The 24,639-nt window shown below is 37.4% G+C and overlaps 2 protein-coding genes across 2 annotated transcripts in view; one reads left to right on the top strand and one right to left on the bottom strand.

Annotated features, from left to right (window-relative positions):
• fancm (FA complementation group M) overlaps positions 1-15,406 on the top strand; it is a 131,377-nt gene extending 115,971 nt beyond the window's left edge. Inside the window, exons 16-23 of the mRNA XM_059959537.1 lie at positions 1,517-1,582; positions 2,645-2,746; positions 4,567-4,711; positions 5,711-5,811; positions 6,549-7,145; positions 9,272-9,650; positions 14,340-14,631; positions 15,247-15,406. Coding sequence (XP_059815520.1) covers positions 1,517-1,582; positions 2,645-2,746; positions 4,567-4,711; positions 5,711-5,811; positions 6,549-7,145; positions 9,272-9,650; positions 14,340-14,631; positions 15,247-15,391 — 1,827 coding nt within the window. The 3' untranslated portion in view covers positions 15,392-15,406. The remainder of the gene's footprint in view (positions 1-1,516; positions 1,583-2,644; positions 2,747-4,566; positions 4,712-5,710; positions 5,812-6,548; positions 7,146-9,271; positions 9,651-14,339; positions 14,632-15,246) is intronic.
• Positions 15,407-15,416: 10 nt separating this feature from the next.
• Positions 15,417-24,639, bottom strand: part of tpp1 (tripeptidyl peptidase I) — a 40,401-nt gene continuing 31,178 nt past the window's right edge. The window contains exons 10-13 of the mRNA XM_059959561.1: positions 24,443-24,560; positions 23,294-23,455; positions 22,878-23,015; positions 15,417-16,388 (exon numbers count right to left, since the gene is read on the bottom strand). Coding sequence (XP_059815544.1) covers positions 16,233-16,388; positions 22,878-23,015; positions 23,294-23,455; positions 24,443-24,560 — 574 coding nt within the window. The 3' untranslated portion in view covers positions 15,417-16,232. The remainder of the gene's footprint in view (positions 16,389-22,877; positions 23,016-23,293; positions 23,456-24,442; positions 24,561-24,639) is intronic.

The following is a 24,639-nucleotide window of genomic DNA, read 5'->3' as shown; positions in this document are numbered from 1 at the left end:
ATTATTAGATTGCAAATAGGTGTGGTTAAAAGGGTCTAGGTTTTCTAGTACATGAATCACAAAAAGTTGGCAAGTCCAACAAAAAAAAAAGCAACCCAACATTTTTCAAAAAGCTTGGAGTTTAAGAATAGGGAGGTTTTGTTGCAGTTATACGGGGTATTGGTAAGACCTCACCTGGAATACTATATGGCTTTGGCCCTCTTTCTCTAAATAAAAAAGGGATGGAGGTTGTTCAAAGGAGATTCACAGGGCTATTTCCTGAGATAAGAGGATTGTTCTATCAAGGGATGCTAGATAATTTGGATCTGTATTCTTCTGAGTTTAGAAGAATGAAGGGTGACCTTATTCAGACACACAAGATCCTGAGGGGGATTGAGATGTTATGATTTTTTCATTTGTGGGAAAGTGAAGGGATGTAACTGCGAAATAAATCTGAAGTCTGCAGGAATTTCTTTTTATTGTTAAATGCCTGGAATTCTCTGTTCCTGTGCGTGGTGGAAGCCAATTAATTGCATGTAACTGAAGTAATGTTGGTGAAATATTTGCAAAAAATTGAGTTATGGGGTTCTGGCACAGAGGTGGGTGGAAACTCTTCTAGCGGACACTCCTCAATGCTTTGACATTCCTATTAAATACTCCTGTCTGGATTTAGTCAATAAAAAAAAATTGGTTTTAAACCAACTTAGTTTTATTATTTTAAAGGCTTTTATCCCCTTCGAATTCCATATTCATGCAACTTAGTCTTGCAACAAAGTCCTTTTACATTCCAATATTCATCCGATGAATCAGCATCCTAGCCTTTCAAAAGACCACTGTGTCATAGAACATAGAGTGCTACAGCACAGTATAGGTCCTCTGACCCATGATGTTGTGCAGATCTTTTAACTTACTCTTTGTATCCTTGGTGAAATCTGCTTAAAATGTATCCTATTATTCCTAAAGGCATGTGACAATGCGAATGACGATCCATCAAGTGATTGTTGACCATTGACTGAGAGCATATTTAGATTTGTAGTGTTCATTGGAGGCACAGTTCAGTGGGGCTGTACTACATTGAAGTACATTCTAAGGACTCCAATATTCACTCTGCAGCTGTTGATCATAGAAGAGGTTTAAATCATCTCAGTATGGAATTATTTCTGTCATATTTGGAGCAATTGGCATAAAATGTTTTTCTGTTCAGTTCTGGGTATTGGAGAGAGCCAAAAGAAACAAGATAAAAGACATGGGTATAAAAATATACCTACATGAAAATGAACCTGCTGCACCCACAAATGAGAATAAGGGAAGACGTTCTTTTTGTCCTGATGAAGGGTCACGGCCTGAAACACTGACTGTATTATTTTTCAAAGATGCTGCCTGACCTGCTGAGTTCCTCTAGAATTTTGTACGTTAGTCTGGATTTCCAACATCTGTAGAATCTCGTATGTTCTTGTTTGTATGCTGCTGATGAACTTTTTTTTTAATAATTAGTGGAAAGTAAATGTAATTTTCATGCAAGTGTTCAATGTTTTAGGTGACAGGTGCCAGTGACATGGATTCGCCTATTTTGGCTGTACGAAAACAAAGAAAAGTGCCTGATGTATGTAAATTAACATTTTCAGTGGAACATAATTTTATTAATGGTTCTAGAAGCTGAGGGTTTTCAAGCTAGCCTATGTTGGTATTTATTTATAATAAGAAGGAGAAATAATTTTAACTGCACCTTTTTTAGAATCTAAAATGGAATATTGAGCACAATTCAAGATCTTTTTGTCATATTAAAACAAGTTAAAATTTTGGAAATTAATTTATCTTTTATTGTAAAAAGTTATATTGTTAAAAGGAAAAAAATGAAATTTATGAATATACACCATCATAAATTCTTTTTGAAAATTTACAAATCTGACTTTCCCTAAGGACCAGAAATAAGAAATACTAATGCTGCAAGCACTAAATGTTTATTTTTTCACATAATTTTTATTAGATTTCTAATGTATGAAACTGTATTAATTTTTTAATTAGATGTACACTTTGTGGCTACTTTATTAGGTACAGGAGTGGACCCTGGTGCGGTCTTTTGCTGCTGCAGCCCATCCACTTCAAAGATTGATGTGTTGTGTGTTCGGAGCTGCTCTTCTGCTCACCACTAATGTAACACATGGTTATTTGATTTACTGACTCTTTTCTGTCAGCTTGAAGCAGCCTGATCATTCTCCCCTAACCTCTCTTATTAACAAGGTGTTTTTGCCCACTGAACTACCACTCACTGGATATTTTTTATTTATCAAGCCATTCTCTGTAAACTCTGGAGACTGTTGTGCGTGAAAATCCTAGGAGATCAACAGTTTTTGAGATAACTCAAACCACCATGTATGCCGCCAGCAATCATTCCGTGATCAAAATCACTGAGCTCGCACTTGTTCCCCATTCTGATGTTTGGTCTAAACAGCAACTGAACCTCTTGATCATGTCAGTGTGGTTTTGAGGATTGAGTTGCTGCCACATGATTAGATATTTGCATTAATGAGCAAGTGTATAGGCATACCTAATAAAGTGGCCACCGAGTATACAGCTAGGTTTGTCTGTACACCAATATGACACTGATATACTGGGTAAATGGAAGGGAACTAAAGCTTGATCTGTGGGTGATTTACCTTCTCAGTTAGGCTTCACAGATAGTGAAGATGACGATTTTAGAGCAACTTCAAGCAAGAATAATAAAGATACCAAGTTGTCCAGAAATATTCATCATCCCTGGAGCAAGGTTGGTTAAACCCCAGTCACAAATTTAATTATTACATGAAATTGTATACAGGCTCTTTTTTGCTGGTATATGCTGCAGGTAAGTGATTTGTTACAAATAAGTATTATATATATATATATATGACAAACAGTCACAAATAGTACTTCCCTATATAGTTTTAAAATAAAATTGCTAACCTAAAAAATCCATAATGATTCTGATCTTGGATTTGTTATACAAGTGATTTGCTACCATGGAAACATAACCTTGAGCAGATGTCATTCCAGTTTAGTTCCAGTTATTTAAAAATGGCTGTTTGTGCAAATAATGAATTCACTGTTGATGTGGACTAATCACAAGATTCGAGCTTGAGAATGGCCTTTTTTTAAATTGTAGGCGTAGTTTTTGCCTTCGAGCAAAACCTCTGAATTTAGCGAACAGCAAACTATTCAAACATGGCTTGTTTCTGAGCTTCCTGCATGCAAAATTAGTAGGGCAAACTATTAAGCCCTCTAATTTTGAAAACAAGTTTTACATCATTCTTTAATTTTAACATTGCAGTGCTTAGGGAAAAAAGTTGTATAAAAATTAAGTTTGACAATATTGCAGTAAAGCCAGTAACATTCAAAGGTTGTCTCACTATAGCTAATTGTGTAAAATGGCACAGCTCCAATTATGTTATCAATGTTACCAGTGAATTCAGATTATTTTAGGGAAACTGTATTTGGAACTCAATAAACTTGGTGTATTGTTCTCCTCGACACAAGTACCTCTTAATTTTTAAACTTAATTTATGGAAATATAAACATTTAATTCTTATATTACCATTGCTGAGAATCCACCATTGACATTATGGAAGTCATCATTGACCAGAAACTCGAATGGATCTTTGATGTAAATTATCGTTGTAAGAGGAAGTCAGAATCTGGTTTCCCTGTGGCAAATGATGCACCAGTTGCCACTCCAAAGCTTTTCCACTGTCTCCATTTGCCTTGAACTCAGCTTTATCCAGAAGAAACAATCTATTGGTGGCCCAGTAGCGTAGTGGTTAGCACAATGCTTTACAGTGGGTACACTATATTGGCTTCAGTAGCGTGGTGACACTTGCAATCTGCCCTCTACAATTCTTAGTGATTTTATTTCATGTAAACAACTCTTTCACTGTATGTTTTGATGTACAGGTGATAAGTAAAACTGATCTTGGGGGTGGGGGTGGAGGAATCTCTCTTGATTGTCAGTCATCTACCACACTAAACTGCATTCACTCACTAATAATTCTGTGGCCTCTGCCATTAAGGCAAGGGATAATCACCTACAAGTTCCCATGAATTCACACCTCATTCTGACTTGGAAAATAATTACTGTTCCTCTATTTCCTGAACTCTCTATCCTAGGGCAATATGGGAGTACAGTCATCCAATGAACAGGAGCTGTTAAGGTGATTTATTGCTACATCCTCAAGATCTAAGGGGGGGGGGGTCATTGAATGCTGGTTTTGTTAGCTATACATAGGTCCCATAAAATGAGTAAGGCATTGAAGAAGAAGTTGCCTATCGGGCCACTGTTTAACCCTCAGGAAAGTCCCTCTATAAAGCATCATTCACTTATTGGCAGTTTACATTGTATGCCTTTAAGATAAAAAGATATATACTTTATAATAAATGTACTTTTAAGTTTGTAGTTCTGATGTGTAGAAGTGTAAAATCTCAAATTTATAAGCATTTCTAATTTTGTAAGAGCACAACTTGTTACCAACATATCCTTAATACAGTGCAGATAACTGAAATTTTGAAAAGGCATATTTGTGATTATTGAATACACTAATTATCTTTCTCTGATAGCGTTCTGCTCGATACTTTCTTGATGAAGAGGCTGAACTTTCCTCGGAAGGAGCAGAAAATGTGTCTTCTGATGAAGATGAATCCAATAACATTGCTGATACTTCTTTGAAAAATTTTATCAATGATGAGTCACAATTTTCAAAGGGTAACTTTTTGGAATAATTTAAATATGAAATCTACATTTATGTATTACTGTTTACAAAAAGCTCTGTTCTGTCCATATGATTTGCAGTTGTATTTTTCACAAAATATATCATTAATTAGTTATTGATAGTGCAGTGAATCGAGGCTCTGCTAAATCCAGCTGTTTATGTTTGTATATCTGTTCAGGACAAAATCTGGTTTGTTAACACTGCAGATATATAGCCTGCTGATATGCTGTCAAGATTCACTAGATTTGAAAATAACATTGTGGAGAGGCATTACAGAACAAAACCAACAATCACATTTAGAAAAGGAATGAACAGAAAAATCAATACGAACACAAATTAGAAATAAAATTACCTTTTTTGTCTCTATAAAGTTACCTTTATAGAGAAATTAGATCACTATTTAGTGACTAAATCTTCTGTGGATTTACATGGAAAACCTAAGCTATTAGCAAGAATGGGATCTAAACTTTTCTTTGCAAGATATATGCAGAACCAAGTTAGATTATTGTGTAAAAGTATTGCCTTACAAATGCCAACTTTTCAATAATTAGTTCACAAACAGATTCAGAGGTACATGATTCCTTATCATTGCATCTGTAGTCAGAGAAAGTGTTATTTCTGAAAATTTTGTCACTATAAAAGTAGTAATATTATAAAGAAAAGTATTTGTATTTAAATTCCATAAAGCAAGCTATGTTACTTCAATATTTTTACATTAGATTATTATTTGTTGGATGATTCTGCAGTGGAGACTGATTTAGATTAAAAGGAATATGGGCCATTCTGGTTCCAAGAGAATGATCTGCTTTTGAAAGACAAGCTGAAACTAAATTATCTCCCAACATTAAGTTGGTTTGACTAAGTTTGGGTTACATGTTTGTCATGGTACTAGTGTTTTTAATATATCTTTTAAATTTTTAAACTGTTGGAGCTTCTCTGGAGAAGTGCAGTGTTGTTATCATATTGAATGAATTATTTGTTGTTTTCCTTAGACATTGATATGCAAGAAATTTACTTGAAATCTGTACGCAGTCCAAATGTCTGCAAGAAGAAAATGGTCTATAGCAAAAATAACATGGCCATATTTTCACAGGTAGGTGTGTCTTGTGTTACTAGCAGAGTAGAAGCTACAAAGTTGCAGCACAGTGTCTGAGTGGGTGGGAGTATAATATAATGATTGTTTGCATCAGTCAATAAAACTGATTTTCGTGTTGTACAAGGACAGGTTAAATGTTGCTGTTGTATTGCTTTCATGACTTCCTCTGGCATGTTCCAGTTATCTACGTACCACTCTCTGTTTAAAACAAATTGCTTCATAAATCTGCCTTAGGAGTTTCCTTAAAGCTATGTTTCACCTTAAAGCTATGTCCTCTAGTGTTTGATATTTCCACTTTGAGAAAAACACTGGTTCCTCTGTCTATGTCTCTAATAATTTTACCTCTATCTAGTTGCCCCGCAGCCTCTGATGCCTCCCCTTATAGGCAACATCCTGGTGAGCCTCTTCTGCCCCCCTACCCAAAGCCTCCATGTCATTTCTATAATGCACTGATTAGAACTGTATACAGTAATCTAAATATATCTTAACCAGTTTTATATAACGAGAGGAATAGATGTTTTGACCTAAGACTTCATCAGGACCGTTAAGGAAGGGGGGAAGAAGCAAGAAAACTCTGAGTGCTTTTGGCATTTGTATTCTTACTTGATTTCCAGTGTTTGCTTTTGTTTCCTTAAATTTGTTAGTGTTAATAGTGATGGGGAATTACACTCTAAGCCAATAATTACAAGTTTACCCTCTGACCTGTTATTATAATGTTCCTCTCATGATCTCAGATCCCTGAACAGGATGAAACCTACTTGGAAGATAGTTTTTGTGTTCGGGAAGAAGATGAAAATCAAACTGAATTAAGTGATGATGATATTGTTAATTTTGATCTCATCGGAGAAAAAGATCGGTATTTAACTCGGCACAGAATAAGATCAAAAAAGGCAGGAAATCAAAATGGCAAAGATGAATTATCCAAGAAAAAGAAAAGCAGACGCATCGTTTTATTGGATGATTCTAGTGAAGAGGAATTAGATACAAATATGAAATGTCAATTGGCAGAAAGTGTTCTGATACAAGACAGCAAGAGTAAACAGACTCCTGAAGATAAAAATGTTACTTTATGCTCTTCTAGACAAAGATTGGATAGCTCTTTTAAAAAATCCATTTCAAAAAATACTTTACAAGTAACAGGAAGTGATAAAAAGAAACCTTCAGCTCTTTGCTCCTTGGACAGAAGCTGCACGTTCAGGTTGAATCTCCAGTCTTGTGTGTCTGAAACCTTGGACTTCCAAGTGGAGCAAAAATGTTCAAGAAGGTACAATTCAACTCTTACCACAGAAAGTTCAAAGATTAAATGCAACACAGTGCAAGACAAAACAGAGGTAAAATCCCAAACTGATGAGCTTCACTTTATTGATCCTGTTGTAAGGATTGTTGAATGAGTGTGCTTTTGTACAATATACAAAATTAACTTTAAAGTCTAACTGGCTTCTATGAATTTAATTGACTACATTGCATCCTGATTAACGTTTCTTTAACTTTCTCTTATTTATTACGCTTAAATTGATTGGTTTGTCATTGCTGCGATGATTCTTGCTCATTTTTTTAAAATGTGTTTAACGTTTACATTTCATGCAGCCCTCTAGCATCAAAGCTGTATTGAAGGATGATTGAAATATTAGGATCATTACCTCAGCAATATCCAAACTCTCCTCCACCTTTTTTGGTTCAGCATTTCCTTGCTTCATCTTATTCCCTCTTGTATCATCCTATTCTTTTTTTGTTTCTTCCTAGTTTTGCTACTAGTAGGAATTGTATCTGCTTTGTACACTGGGCGTTGCCTACAAATTGCTTATCAATTTATTACACCGGCTCCGTTACCAACACCTTGAAATTTCCCTCCTACATTTGTGTTCTTACTGCAAGTTTCTGCTTGCTCCTTTTCATACCCTAATCCTTGTGAACCTAAGATAGAAGATGAAGGATTAATTTTGGATTTCAGGAAGGGGGAAGTTGAGGGAACGAAAACCTGTTCTCATTGAGGGATCAGAAGCGGAAAGGGTGAGCAGTTTCAAGTTCCTGTGTTCTCTGAGGATCTTTCCAAGGCCCAACATATTGATGCAGTTACAAAGAAGGCATGACAGTGGTTTTGTATCATTAGGAGTTTGAGGAGAACTGGTAATGCACCAGGGACACTTGTAAATTTCTGCAGATGTACCATGGAGAACATTCTAACTGGTTGCATCACTGTCTGGTATGAAGGCCATTGCACAGGATCAGAAAAAGCTGCAGGAAGTTGTAAACTCAGTTAGCTCCAACGTGGGCACTAAATGCCTGAGCATCCAAGACACCTTCAAAAGGCGATGTCTCAAAAAGGAAGCATCCATCATTAAGGTCCCCCAACACCCTGCCATCAAGGAGGAGGTACAGGAGTTTGAAGACACACACTCCGTATTTCAGGAACAGTTCCTTCCCCTTCGCCATCAGATTTCTGAATGGACAATGAACCCATGAACTTTTTCCACTCTCTTTCTGCACTACTTATTTATTTACATAAGGTCAGTCAGATGAAGCAAGTGTATCTGAAAGAACATTCAGAATCAGGTTTAATATCATTGGTATATGTTGTGAAACTTTATGTTTTGCAACAGCAGTACAACAGTTATTATTATTCTGCATTGCAATGTACTGCTGCTGCAAAACAAAAAAATTCACAACATATGCCAGTGATATTCTAGTGTTCTTTCAGGTACACTTACTTCACTTGACTGACTTTATTCTCCAGCACTGTTTCTTACCTACGTTGCTAGGGTAGGAACATACTGATCACACTTCAAAATTTCTTCCCCGTCTTGTTGATTATTGTATTATCGAAGTCCATTAGGCAATTGAATCCCTCCAGTGTTACTCGTTTATTTTTGCATCTCCCTGCACATTTGAGTAATCCTTTCCATTTGCTTGAGGCCAATAGAATATGACCAGCAATGTAATGAAACAAACAAACACTCCTGGAAATATTCCCATTAATCAATACTGCCACCACCCTGCTCTTCTTCTCCTTACTTCCCCATCTCTGTGGAACATATATTCAGGGATATTTAAGTATCTATACCTGCTTGGTTTGTATCAGATCTATCACAATGCTTTTAAAATTTCATTTTTGTTTTTGCATCTTCAGCTCATTAGCCTTGTATCCCAAACTTTGTGTTTACAAACACAATACTTTCCTGGAAACTGTTATTTTCCCTCTTCATCTGGAATCATGTCATGCTACTTTTATTTGCTTTTGTATCTGCCTCTCTCAATCTGATGTTCACATTTTTTCTTAATCAATATCCCAGTTCCCTTTTCCAACCAAATTAGTTTAAACACTTCCTAAAACAATACCAGCATTAACTGCAGATGTGCTTATAAACATCAGATCACTCACAATTTGGATTGTGAGTGATCTGATGTTTGTAAGCATGTTGGTAAGCAATAGTACAATAAAATCCATTTCTTATTACAGATGGGCAAATCATTGGTGAACAACGATGCCTCCACAATTTCAAGACCAGGTGAAGCTCTGTACAAAGACCATGTAACTGCTATTACACACCCAATGTCTTCTGGAACAGCTCCACTGCAAATTCTTGTAGATAGTCGAGAAATTTCCTCTGGACCAAATCTGGTTTCTTCTCTACGTATTCAACATGGTATTAAAGCTGAAATTTGTTCTCTCAATGGATGTGATTATATAGTAAGTGAGAGAATGGTTGTGGAAAGGATATTCTTATTGGAGTTTGCAAGCAGTGCAAACCGAAGCAAGTTTATCGACCGTATTCAGCGCCTTCAGGCCATGTTTGAACGTATATGTGTCATTGTGGAAAAGGACAGATCCAAACCAGGTGAGAATGTTTTTTTTTTAAATTCTTTGAATCAGATAGTATTTCACAAAATCTTATCTTTTCTTTTCAAGTTTCCAAGACATAAAAGTGATATTCTTCAACTGCAATGTTGAGAACATCACAAAAATGACTCGTTTAGGTGTAAACATTTGAAGATATCACTATAGTAAGGTTCTCATAATATTTTAATCAAATACAGTATAGGTGCACAAAGCAAAATACTAAACTGGACACTGGAGAAATGTGCACATGTATTAAGACTATTTTTATAAACCTATTCCTTAAGATGTTGAGAATAGAGCTTTGCTGTTCAAGTATCCCATAGGGGAGAGAGGTTGGTGAATATTAGAATATAGAAGTGTATTTACCTAGTAAATTGCTTTATTAATTCTTCAGAATTTAAGTGGAGTTTAGCAGAGGTGGAAAAAGGATGGGACCTACTGGCCTTTCAGTGACTTCATACTGTCATCGTCCTTCTATTGTGCAGAAACTATAGTCCTAGCATTATTGTATCACATACCTGTGTGTGACATTTTTCTCTCAAAGTGATTGATGTCTTTTGCGTGTCTTCAAAAATACTTGTTTAATCTGTGTGGGAGTATGTGCAGGATAGTCTTTTTCCCAGGGTGGAAATGTCAAATGCTAGAGGACATAGCTATAAGACGAGAGGAGGTGGTGATGTAGATAGTTGAGAAGCCTAGCAAAGGATACAGCAGAATATAGGTCAGTTGTGATAAATTGGGGGTAATCAGTCCGAATTTGAAGTGTTGGCTTTTCGGAGATCAGATGTGAAGAGAGGTTGCGTTGTTAATGGAAAGACCTGTAAAGTATTGATGTGCAGAGTGATCTTGAGGTCCTAGTCCATAGCTTACTGAGAGTGGCTACATAGGTTGACAGAGTTATAAAGAAGGCATATGGCATGCTTGTCTTTTATTAGTTCAGGAATTGAGTTTAGAGTCAAGATGTTATTGCAGCTTAATAAAACACCAGTTAGGCTAAAATTTTAAATACAGTTCTGGTCACCCTCTTATAGGAAGGATGTCAAGGCTTTGGAGAGGGTCCAGATGTTCATTGAGATGACTGCTGGATTAGAGTACATGTGGATTATTTACTGTGGACCGTGGAGACTGAGGGTTAAGAGAGACATTAGAAAGTCATATCTTTTTCCCAGGATTGAAATGTCTAATACCAAAGGGCATGCATTTGAGGTGAGAGGGGCATGTTGAAAAGGGATTGTGACTCAGAGGGCCTTTTATGGTGCTGTACTGTGTCAAGTTGTAGTTATCACAGGGATAAACCTGGCAATTATACGACAGTTATTCTAATGTCAGTAGGGAAAATTCTGAGGGACAGGCTTAATCTAGAGTTAGAAGGGCCGGGATCGAACCGATATAGTTAACAGATTTGTTAGTGGAAGATCTTGTCTGATTAGTTGTTTTTTGAAGAGGTAGTACAGTTGATGTGTTTTATATGAACTTCAGTAAAGCCGTTGACAAGATCCAAATGGAAAGCTGGTCCAAAAAGTTAGAGTGCAATGGGATCCAAGGCAAAATGGCAAGTTGGATCCAAAACTGGGTTAGAAATAACAGGCAGAGTGTGCTAGCTATTTTTGTGATTGTAACTTATTAATTCTGCATTTAAGTCACTAATGTAAATAAACATGAATGATTTGGATCCATAATTAGTAAGTTTGCAGATGATATGAAAATTGGTGGTGTTGATGATTGTGAGAAGAATAGTTATTGCCTATAGGATGATACTGATTAGTTGCTAAATTGGGCATCAGTAGCAGATGGAATTTAATCCTGATACATGAGAAGGTGAATATACTTCGGTAAGCTGTGGATAGGGAAGGTTTAGAGGAACATTGTCAACAGGAACAAGTTGGGCAGAAGGATCACTTTCTGTGCTGTATTAATTAATGTCTAATAGTGTATTGAGGAACAGGGGGCACTGGTGTACAAGTCTAAAGATCCATCATAGTGGCAACACGGGTAGATGGGATGGTGAAGAAATGTTTGCTTCATTAGCCTAGACAGGGAATATAAGAGCAAGGAGGATTTGGTAAAGTTTTATAAAACATTAGTTAGGCCACAACTGTAGTAATGCATGGAGATTTAGTTGCCATACTGTAGGAAGGATGTGACCACACAGAAGGTGGTGCAGAGGGGATTCACCAGAATGTTATGGATTGATTCAGTCATAGGAAAGACTATGTTTTGGCTTCTTTGGAGCAGAAAAGGCCAAAGAGAATCCTGAGAAATGAAAAAAAGCCTAGATATGGCAGCGATGTTCAAGACGAGAAGACATAAGCTTAAGGTGAGGAGTAAGAGGTTAGAGGGGAGATGAGGAAGAACTTTTTTTCCCCACCAGAGGGCATTTACAATCTGGAACACACTGTCAGAGTAGGTAGGTGGTGATGGTGACGGCAGGGTATTCCCACTGTTGACTGTAAGGAGTTTCTACATTCTCCCTGTGAATGGGTGGATTTCCTCTGGATGCTCCAGTTTTTTTTCACACAGTTCAAAGATGTACCAGTTGGTAGGTTAATTGGTCATTGTAATTTGTTCTGTGATTAGGCTGAGGTTATATCGGGGGATGGCGGGCAGTACAGTTCAAATGGCCAGAAGGGCCTCTTCCGCACTGCATCTCAATAAACAGAAACGTAAAACATAGAAATCTGCAGCACATTACAAGCCCTTTGGCCTGTAATGTTGTGCCGACCATGCAACCTGCTGTAGAAATAGCCTAGAATTTCCCTGTCTCATAGCTCTCTATTTTGCTAAGCTCCATGTACCTTATCTAAGAGTCTCGTAAAAGACCCTATTGTATCCACCTCTACCACCTTCGCTGGCAGTGCATTCTACGCCTCCACCACTCGCTTTGTAAAAAAAAAACTACCTCTGACACCCCCCTTGTACCTACTACCAAGCACCTTAAAATTGTGCCCCCTCATGGTGGCCATTTCAGCCCTGGGAAAAAGCTTTTGGCTATCCACACAATCAATGCCTCTCGTCATCTTATACACCTCTATCAGGTCACCCCTCATCCTCTGTCGCTCTAAGGAGAAAAGGTCACTCAACCTATTCTCACAAGGCTTGTTCTCCCATCCAGGCAGCATCCTTGTAAATCTCCTCTGTACTCTGTCTATAGTATCCACATCCTTCCTGTAGTTAGGTGACCAGAGCTGAACACAGTACTCCGAGTGGGGTCTAACTAAGGTCTTATATAGCTGTTACATTACCTCATGGCTCTTGAACTCAGTCCCACAATTGATGAAGGCCAACACACCATACGCCTTCTTAACAACACTGTCAACCTCCGTAGCAGCTTTGAGTGTCCTATCGACACGCACCCCAAATCTCACTGATCCTCCACACTGCCAAGAGTCTTACCATTAATATTATATTCTGTCTTCAAATTTGACCTATTGAAATGAACCACTTCACTATTATCTGGGTTGAACTCCATCTGCCACTTCTCAGCCGAGTTTTGCATTCTATCAATATCCTGGTGTAACCTCTGACAACCCTCCACACTATCCACAACACCCCCAACTTTTGTGTCATCAGTAAACTTCCTAACCCACCCTTCTACTTCCTCATCCAGGTCATTTATAATAATCACTAAGAGGAGGGGTCCCAGAACAGACCTCCGTGGAACACCACTAATCACCATTCTCCATGCAGAATGTGAACTATCTACAACCATCCTTTGTCTTCTGTGGTCAAGCCAATTCTGGATCTCTTAAGCAAGGTCTCCTTGGATCCCATCCCTCATTATTTTCTGAATGAGCCTTGCATGGGGAACCTTATCAAATGCCTTGCTGAAATCCACATACACTACATCCACTGCTCCACCTTCATGAATGATTTTGTTACATCCTCAAAGAATTCAGTTAGGCTCGTAAGGGACACCTGCCCTTGACAAAGCCATGCTGACTATCCCTAATCAGATTATATCTCTCCAAATGCTTATAAATCCTGCCTCTCATGATCTTCTCCAACAACTTGCCCACCACTAAAGTCAGACTCACTGGTCTATAATTTCCTGGGTTATCTCCGTTCCCTTTTTTGAACAAGGGAACAACATTTGCAACCCTCCACTCTTCCGGCACTTCTCCCATCCCTATTGATGATGCTACAGATCATCACCAGAGGCTCAACATTCTCCCCCCTCGCTTCCCACAGTAGCCTGGGGTACATCTTGTCCGGTCCCAGCGACTTACCTAACTTACTTTCAAAAGCTCCATCACACCCTTTTTCTTAAAGTTTATACACTCAAGTTTTTCAGTCTGCTGTAAGCCATTCCCACAATTGCCAAGGTCCTTTTCACTGGTAAGCAAACTTTTAAACAGCAGTTGGATGACCACTTGTTTTTTAACCAACTGTGCCTTGGTAAATGCATTTGGTTTGGGTAAGTATATAATGGTTTGGAATAGAACATGGGTGTGTGGAAGGGCTCTAACTCCATCACTAGATTGGGTATAACCATAGATCTGTGACTGTACTACTATGAAATATGTCAATTTCGTATAAAGCATAAAAGAATGTGAGATCTAAGATTGACATGAGATATGAATAAGTAATGTCCTACCTCACAATAAGAAAAAAAATAAGATTAGTGGTTCTGTTTTTGATTTGAAGCCAAACAAGTTGTGCTGATCTCTATAATATCGATGAATTACAGGAGATACATCTAGAACCTTTCAGAGGACCAAGTACTATGATAGCTTGTTGTCAGCTCTGACCACAGCTGGAATTAGAATCTTGTTTAGCTCTGGTCAGGAGGAAACAGCTGGTTTGCTTGCTGAACTTGCCCGCGTTGAAGAGAGAAAGAATGCTGCCATTACTGTACCATTGGAGGTTAGCGGTCTCCGACAACAGATTTTACAGTTCTACCTCAGCATCCCTGACATCAGTTATATAACAGCTTTAAATCTCTGTCACCTCTTCAGTTCTGTGAAAGAAGCTGCAAACAGGTAAAATGTTTTGTGTTCCATCAGTTTTATTTACATCTTAAATGAAAGTTGGTGGTATAACATTATCTTCCTCCATCCATATTCAAATTATTTGCTGATATAACTTCCCTCACAGATTAAATCAGTAGTAGAGGATAAAAGTTATTTTGTTAGCATATAGTTCATTATTTGTGATCTCAAGATTTGTTGTTCTTTCAAGTTGTGTGAGTGATTTCGAGGTATTATGGTAAATTGCTTGACATCAGTGCAGATAAGTACCTCATTTTCCTTAAACTGTTGTCTAGAATACAAATTCTAATACTTAGTGGAACATTCATGAAGTTTATCCTCACTTGCAAAGAAATTTAATGTTCCAAGGCCCACAGTTGCTCAAGCTAATTTAAATTCTATTGTAGGTGCAGTGTTTTTAATATGTAAATAAGACTGGAAAATCTAATGCAAAGGTGTCACAAGAACTTATTAAAAATATTTACTTGAAATATGTCTTGCACGTATTAAGATAGTTATTAACATCTGGGGGCATGGTAGTCATCAAAATTTATATTACAATTTGTTAATAATGATTAGTGTTTATGATTACTATTAAACTAATGGTAACTTTTTGTGCACTTTCAGTTCAGTGGCTGAAATTGCAGCTCGAGCAAAGGTCAGCCACCCACGAGCTGAGAAGATTTACCGATACCTACATTATCTGTTTGATCCACAGATGGTACCTGATCAAACAGGCCAGACTAATGAGAAACGAAGCTCATCATCATAATTTTTTTACAATTCGAAGATTCCTTATATGCACTTTGTGTACAGCTTAATGTAAAAATCATGTAAATAAAATCTTTCAACCATATTTTCAACATACTGAAATGCTTACTTTAAAATCTCTATCAAAAAACTGCAACTGTAATCTCTAACTTGGGCAATTCAGCATTTGCAAATTTAAATCTAGACAGATCTAGTTAAAATGTAATCAAACTCCATTGTGCAACTTGGATTCAGTAATGTAGATTTATAATATTTGTCACTGTACCTGGCTTGATTAGCTATAAACCAGTATTATATTATGAACGTCAGTTAGTTAAAGAACTATTGATGAGTGAAGTACTGTACTTTAGTGGTTAGCACTTGCCTCACAGCTGCAGAGACCGGAGCTTCATTCTTGACCTCTGGTGCTTTGCGTGTTTGCATGATGTCCCTGTGACCTTCCCCCACACCTTATGCTAAATACATACTGGTCAGTAGGTTAATGAGCAATTGTACCCTGCCCCTAAGGTAGTGTGGAACAGATAGGGATCTGTGCTTGCTGGTTGGCATGGATATGGTAGTCATAATGTACAATACTGGAAGTTTAAGATAGGTAGTATCAGTTTAAATTTTAAGCAGCAAAATCATTTCTTTGAACATCAGTGTTTTGTTTTCAATATAATACAACTGAATAATTAAGATGCTGTTAAAATATTTTCATCAATTAAAATGGAACAGACTAGCGCATCAATGATTTAAGTATCCACACACTCACAAAAGGCAATATTCTTAAAGTGGGGTGGGAGAAGAAATTCAGCATGTGATTTTTCATTTAGATTTTACTCTATCTTGGTTTCTTCAGGTCAGGGATGATGATCTTTATCCAGAAGTAGTACCTTGAGTAGCTCTGGATAGTTCGGTGTCCCCCATCCTGTCACAGGATCCCAAGACTGAGAAGCACAGAATCCTTTCCCTTTCGCTTCTTCATCCAAGCAACCGTAATGGCACCCAATAGTTACCTAAATATAAAATGGATTCACATTAACAACAGAACCCAAGATGTGAAGAATCTAGTACTTCCAGTGAGCCTGTGCTTACAGGTGGAAGGGGGAGGGAGGAAAAAAAGTGAGCTGAGAAACAGCAATAAGGGTATACTGGAGTTCGTAGAATAAAGCATCTCTTCAAGAGCACCTCAAAGTTCAATGTCATTATGCAGAATGGCCCATAGGTGCAACGCAAATTAAATCTCCCTCACTCCCACTTAATATTTTCCAACACCAACATCTATGTCATAATTTTAAAAATGAACAAGATCTTTTAGGGTACAAGTTGCTTAGAATAAAATCATGAAAATATCTAAATAGATGAGTCTACTAATCCTGTAACAATAAATTGAAAAGTACAAAACTTAAATTTTTTTATGTTATAAATTGACCTGATCTCTACTGATAGTAAGAGGATTGCTGCCACACTCTCCCTTTTTTATTCTATACATCTAAAGTGCTTGTCAACAAAAAATATTGAAACTTAACTTCTGGTGTATGCTTTGTTTATTAATGATGTATGTTAGGGAGGTGTTTATGAACAATATCTTAAATATTAATGATTAGACATAAGCAAAATACTTGGACTAGGTACTGTGAGATACTGTTGATGCTTAAGGGAGATCATGTAGAACTGGGACAATCAGTTTTTGGAAATAGTATTCAGCTTATCTTGTTCGTTTGTTTCTCCTGGGTGTTTTGAAATTTCAAGAAGAGTATAAACAATGTTGTACTGTTAGATGCTGAAAACAATTTGGTAGATAGGAGACTTTACCTTTTACATTACAATGCATTGTATTCTGGAAATTAAATTGGGACTGCTTTATTTTCTCCTTCAATGTTCTAGCTCTTGTGCCTCAACTCTTCTCTCCCTTTCTCCATTGTATTCATCCTCCAAGCTTGTCCATTATCACTGTCAAGGTTACCTGGTTGTATTCCTGTCTTCAGCTCCTGTATTACTCTTGTCCTTGCTGTTAACTAAAGTCTTTTTTTTCTTAAAAGAGGACAAAAAATGTTGGCCTTGGAAGAAAGCTGTGTAGGTTGCCCATTTGAAAGCTGGGTTTTAGGATTATATTACACTCACATTGTGTAGGGATTTTGAATTGATTTGTTTACAGGATGTGAATACTCTGGCAATGATGGCATTTATTGGCAATCCCAAATACCCCTAAACTGAGGAGACCATTTAGTCGACTACAGCCTGAGGTCTGAGTCACAAAAAGGCAAGGTTGTTTTCCTAATGGACATGGGATATGAATGAATGAGGTATTTTTACAACAATTGGAAGATTTCATGGCTAGTGAACCTAAAATAGTTGTGAATTTTATTACATGAATTTAGAGCATCGTGGTGGAATTTAAACTGATTTTCTAAATCAACAGCCCAAAAGTCCAGTGAATTGACCACTATGCTATTGCACACAAAGATGTATAATGTGTGACTTGATCTCAAAATAACAATTCTTACAATAAGAGGAACTGGGATAAATTAAATGTAAGATGCTGCTTGCTAGCCTCTTTCCTGAATGTCATAGTTCCAATTTGTACAATTTGAGAAACCTTCTGTAATCTCATTGGTGCACCTGGGAGAAGTTAATTTTCATAAATATACAAGTTTGTAGATAATATGTGCCATCTGCATTTCAAAGATGTTGTGAGGAAATGCTTCTACCTGCAGAAGAGGTTTGGACTCTTATGATACCTCATTTGGTTTACAGATTACCTACAATTTCTGTGATAGCTATAATAGCTTCAGAAACTAAATGGTGTATTCCTGTTGCTGTGTTTTCTGCAACTATTGTAACTTCCACCAGGTTTCTCTTGAAACAATTTACAGCCACAGCGAGAACCATTTTTACATAGTTAAATGAAATTGGGAAACTCACAATAGGAATTTAAAAAAAGACATCTGTGCTAGAGGTTACCAGATTCTTGAGTGCTGAACACTTCTTGACAAATGCCTAGATTTACATTGATGCAGAGATGCATGTGACTGACACTTGCACACATGTGTACCAGCATTAATAAGAATGCCTTCAACTCTTCTTCAAAACTAGTTTTACAACTACATAGACACTATCTGAATTTAGCCAAGAGGTGAAATCCATTGCCACTGTTGGTTGTGGCACCAGGTTGCTAGGTTCTTGATTAGTAAAGGCGTCAAAGGTTATGGGGAGAAGGCAGAGGTGTGGTGTAGAGCGGGATGTTAAATTAGCCTTGATGGAATGTTGGAGCAGACTCGATGGGCAAAGTGGCCTAATTCTACTCCTGTGTTTTATAAGTGCTCCGATAACTTTCTCAGCTGGAAAGCGCAGCTTCCCCACACATCCTTAGTATACAACTCCCTTTGCTTCCTCTAAGTAAAAACTCCAGAAATGCATTTGAGTGTGTGTTCAGGAATTGTGGACATTAATGTAGATTCTAACAAATCTACAATGTGTAACAAGCCTGATAGAGTTCTTTGAGGAGGTGACCAGGCATATAGATGAGGGTAGTGCAGTGGATGTGATCTACATGGATTTTAGTAAGGCATTTGACAAGGTTCCACACAATAGGCTTATTCAGAAAGTCAGAAGGCATGGGATCCAGGGAAGTTTGGCCAGGTGGATTCAGAATTGGCTTGCCTGCAGAAGGCAGAGGGTCGTGGTGGAGGGAGTATATTCAGATTGGAGGGTTTTGACTAGTTGTGTCCCACAAGGATCTGTTCTGGGACCTCTACTTTTCGTGATTTTTATTAACAACCTGTATGTGGGGGTGGAAGGGTGGGTTGGCAAGTTTGCAGACGACACAAAGGTTGGTGGTGTTGTAGATAGTGTAGAGGATTGTTGAAGATTGCAGAGAGACATTGATAGGATGTAGAAGTGGCAGATGGAGTTCAACCCAGAGAAGTGTGAGGTGGTACACTTTGGAAGGACGACCTCCAAGGCAGAGTACAAAGTAAACAGCAGGATACTTGGTAGCATGGAGGAGCAGAGGGATCTGGGGGTACATGTCCACAGATCCCTGAAAGTTGCCTCACGGGTAGACCGGGTAGTTAAGAAAGCTTATGGAGTGTTAGCTTTCTTAAGTCGAAGGATAGAGTTTAAGAGTCGCAGGGTAATGATGCAGCTCTATAAAACTCTGGATAGGCCACACTTGGAGTACTGTGTCTAGTTCTGGTCACCTCACTATAGGAAGGATGTGGAAGTATTGGAAAGGGTACAGAGGAGATTTGCCAGGATGCTGCCTGGTTTAGAGAGTATGCATTATGATCAGAAATTAAGGGAGCTAGGGCTTTACTCTTTGGAGAGGAGGAGGACGAGAGGAGACATGATAGAGGTATACAAGATAGTAAGAGGAATAGACAGAGTGGACAGCCAGTGCCTCTTCCCCAGGGCATCACTGCTCAGTACAAGAGGACATGGCTTTAAGGTAAGGGGGGGGAAGTTCAAGGAGGATATTAGAGGAAGGTTTTTTACTCAGAGAGTGGTTGGTGCATGAATTGTATTGCCTGAGTCAATGGTGGAGGCAGATACACTAGTGAAATTTAAGGGACTACCGGACAGGTATATGGAGGAATTGAAGGTGGAGGGTTATATGGGAGGCAGGGTTTAAGGGTCAGCACAGCATTGTGGGCTGAAGGGCCTGTACTATGTTCTAATTAAGGCTAGGATCTTGTCTTATCCCCATGATGACCTAGTTAGCTTGACAAACAGGTTGTCCCATTAAAGAAGCACCTTGTGTCCCATAATGTCAGTGCGTCATGTGGATAGGATCAAGAATGTAAATAAGAGAGGAATTATTTTAAAATAGACAGAGAATCCTAAGCTTGATTTGCACTTATTTTCAACATCTAGATACCTGAGGTGATACTACAAACAGCATAACACTGCCACTTGCAGGACTGCTTTACATATACAGTACCATTAAAGATTCTAGGAAAGATGCTAGAGTTGTTGCAGTTTTGAGGAGTTTAATGGATTTTCCATTTTCTGGATTTCTTCAGGTGCTACCATTTCTTCCTAAATGCCAAACAGAACTGGGTTGCACATAACAGGGTAGTGGTTGAAGGGACTTATTCTGTCTGTGATTAGTGGGGTTCTGCTGAGACCTATACTCTTTGTGATGTTTATAAGTAACCTACATGAAAATGTGGGTTAGTAAATTTGCAGATTATACAAAGATTGGTTGTGAAATGGAGAGCATAGAAGACTGTCAAAGGTTACAACATGATATAGATCAATTGTAGATATGGGCGGAGAAATGGAAGATGGAATTTATCCCAGCCAAATGTGAAGTGATGCACGTTGATACGTCAAACGCAAAGAGACAGTGCAGTGTTAGGGTAAGATCCTTAATAGCGTTGATGAGCAGAGGGATCCTGGGGCCCAAATTCATATCTCCCTGAAAGTGGCTGTACAGGTTGATGGGGTGGTTAAGAAGCCATGTAGCAGGTTTGCCTTTATTAGTTGAGGCATTGAGTTCAAAAGTCAGGAAGTTATGTTCCAGCTTTCTGAAACTCTAATTAGACTGCATCTGGAGTATTGCATAAAGTACTGGACAGAAAGGATGTCGAACCTTTGGAGAGGGTTCAAGAGAGGTTTAGCAGGATTTTGCCTGGATTAGAGGGCATGTGCTATAATGAGAGGTTGGGAAAACTTGGGTTGTTTTCTCTGGAACAGTAGAGACTGAGCGGAGATCTGGTACAGATTTATAAGATTATGAGAGGTAGAGATAGAGTAGACAGACGGCATCCCTTTCCCAGAGTTGAAATGTCTAATACCAGAGGGCATGCATTTAAGGTGAGAGAGGGGTAATTTCAAAGCAGATGTGTGGAACAAATTTCTAACACTGAGAGTGGTGGACGCCTCGAATGTACAGGTAGTAGAGGCAGAAACATTAGAGATTACAGTAAATTTGAATCAGATTAGTCAGTCACCAACCTCTCCAAGTTCAAACTTCTCCAAAAACCTATTCCGATCATGAAAACAGGCCTTTTGGCCCAACTCAATTTCTGTCCCCGTCTACACTAATCCCATTTGCAGCAATAGATTTGTACCTTTTATGTCATGCCTATGTCAAATGCACCCTAAGTAATTACATCTCATTCCACTACATTTTTTGACAGCACCTTCCTTGTATTAACCACTTTCAGTGTTAAAATTTTATATCCTTTACATCCCTTTAAAATTTCCTTCCTCTCAGCTTAAATCTTGTTTGTGATGGGAAAAAAATTTGATTCTTAGTAATGAATGTTTCCAAAAGCTTTGCAACAACAGTTCTTAAACTGATCCGCCTGTAGCATTCAAATGTCTTTAAAACTATTATATTATGTGGCAAGAATGCAAATCTGATTAGAAGATTTCATTCTTGGAGTTGCAAGGAACATGGGCACAGATTTGAGCACAGTAAAAACAGTAACACTTTTGTTGTACTGCAGATCGTGGGTTGATGCTTTGCTGCTGTATGTGGGGAGAAGGGGGCTTTGAGGCTGTTTTTACTGTCACTCATTGTTCAGGGTACTCTGTTTTCATGGATGTCTGCAAAGAGCAAGAACTTCAGGTTGTGTATTGTATACATTCTCTGATATTAATGGAACTATTGAACCTAGACAATAGATCAGCACTGTTTTCCTAGGTGATTTAAATGTTTACATACTACATTTCCCCAGCACTATTTGATGAACAATCCATGCAGCAGTAAACACTAGCAGGACTGAAATAATTTTTTAATGTGACTATCCATTTCTCTCAATTAACTGCAGTGTAGGATATTGGCAACACTCCTCAATGGAATTTCAGTCAGCTGCAGAAAAGCTAAATTGAATTGGTTTATTATTGTCACATGAACTGAGGTACAATGAATCATCTCAGGTTTTTAATAAAATCCTTACATGCGTCCAAATCCAGATCTGTGTGGCCATCTGGAAAAAAATTAGGGACCTATTCATATAAATTTTGTTTAATTTCTACAAGTCATAGTTACAAATTCCTTAATACAAATAAACCTTTGCTCACTACCTTAATCAAACGCTAATTCAGGAAGATTTATGATAAATGCTGCCACCTCCTGTAAAGTAAGCAGTATGAGACTGTGAAGTTGCCAATCCGTCCATGTAGCACATTATCCCACACTACCTCCAATAGCTTAAGCTCCAGTCTAATTAAAAGGTATGAACAATTATGTTTTGCTTTGCTGACGCTACATTGTGAGCTGAGTACTTACAACACAAAACTACACAGAGGCTAGAAGCACCATTCTACAGGGTCAAGGTGCACAGTTGTTGCAATGCAGATGCTGAACTTGCCATGTCTTCGGTTCATCTGGAGTTTACTGAGTATTTACACTGGCTCAGCAACTTTTGTTAGAAAAGGGAAAAAAAGGAAACCCTTTTCGAGAAATTCTTCCAACATATTAAAAAAATAGCAAAAAGTAATATAACAAAGGACAATGGTGGTTTTGAGTCAATAGTCACGTTTTAACTTACATCAAAAAATGCTCCAGATGTACCATTCTCGTGTATTTTGTAAAGCAACGGGTTTATAAAACCAAGAGCTGGAAGACCTCGTTGAAATCTATTATCATTAATAAGGGCCAGGATACCACCAAATACAGGGGTTGAAGCCTGAGACAAAAATAATAAAAAAGCATTTTAATAAATACAGTAACACAAAATTCAATTACTTGTCTTCTAATATGTTAATGAAAAAATCAAACTTCATAGACAGAAAATACTAATATACAAATATTTATTCAATGATGTTGATGGGAACTGGCTGTGTCCTAATAAAAAAAAGAAACTAGACTGGATTTATAACTACAGTAATGATTTTTATCTAATTAAGGTTAGTTTTAAATATAAATGTAAATGTATAAATTATATATGTAAATAATTCCACTCACTGATGTTCCAGAAACCCAAGGAATGGGGACTAAATTAACCACAGCCCAATAGTTATCAGAGAGTGCTGCTACATCAGGGTAGGCACGACCACCAGCATTATAGTAGGTCTTTGGAGGTAGAGATTTCATCCTTTTGAGGTAAGACTTCACAGCAGCAGCCTGTAAAAAAAAAGTACAATTTGTATAACCATTACCCTAAATATATTAAATCTATTTCTAGTGTCTCAACAGAAAGTTAAAGGACATTTGATCAAATCTTTTCTTCAGTTTCTTATTTTTCTGAATTGTTCTTATAATATTTTGATCTTCATTGCTTCATAGACAAAAACACTCAAATAAATTTTCAGCGTTATGTTTGTACACATGAGTATAGAATTTTTAAATATGGTTAAATAACAGAAATATGTTGGGAATTAAAATGAACAAAGAAAAAATATACTGGAAAGCTAAGGTGCAAAATATCTTGGATTTCTATTATTTTCACCTAAAATATCACTTTAAAATACATCCTACACAGAAATTCAAGTATATTGTAACAAAGGGAGGAGAGTTAGATTTTATGTCCCTTTGTGCTAAGTTTTTAAAATTCTTCCTTTCCATTTGTTCAAATGGAAAGTGAAAAATAATCGGGATGACTCATTCTAAGAATGTTTTCAAGTTCATTTGTCAGTCTGTTTAAGTTGTACTACAACATTGTTCTTGTCTTCACATAGTTTTTTCCCAACAAGTTAGTAATTTTTTTTTAAACTCCAAAACATTTCCATTAAGCCATGTCATTTCACTGTCACTAATATCTCAAAGTATATCATTTTCAACAAACTCAGTCTATATGGTTCATTTGCAATTCAGAAAATCAATTATTTAAATTGAAAATTTTACTGACGCAAACTCAGCAAAGCAGAAATGAAACAATAAGAAAAATAGATTGGTTTAATCTACGTCAGTGATCTACCAAGCTTTATTCTCATATCATCATGCAACAATGTGTTATATGATATTTAACATAACTACTTTATTGGAACATGGTAATTATCTTAGCTGAAACCTTTATCCAGATTGTTTTTAAGCCAATCTTATTAAGCTAACCAATTCCTTAGGAAGTTTACTTCAGTGAGACAAAAAGCAATGTTCAACTAGTTTACTTAACTGATAGGCAGGCATTTTAAACACATTACTGAATCCACCACCACTGATGTAGTCTGTGACTTCGTATGTAATTTGAAATGGATTTTTGAAGGAAGTTCCTCCCACACTGGTAACATAAGGACTAAAAGAGAGAAGTTACATATTAATTTACGTTAGAGCATCATATTCAGTGATTCCATTCTTTCCAATTTCATTGGATG

Source organism: Hypanus sabinus, chromosome 2 (assembly GCF_030144855.1).
Source record: "Hypanus sabinus isolate sHypSab1 chromosome 2, sHypSab1.hap1, whole genome shotgun sequence".
NCBI classification, from domain to species: domain Eukaryota; kingdom Metazoa; phylum Chordata; class Chondrichthyes; order Myliobatiformes; family Dasyatidae; genus Hypanus; species Hypanus sabinus.
The sequence above is the reverse complement of the archived record's forward strand: the minus strand, read 5'-3'. Positions and strand labels throughout refer to the sequence as shown.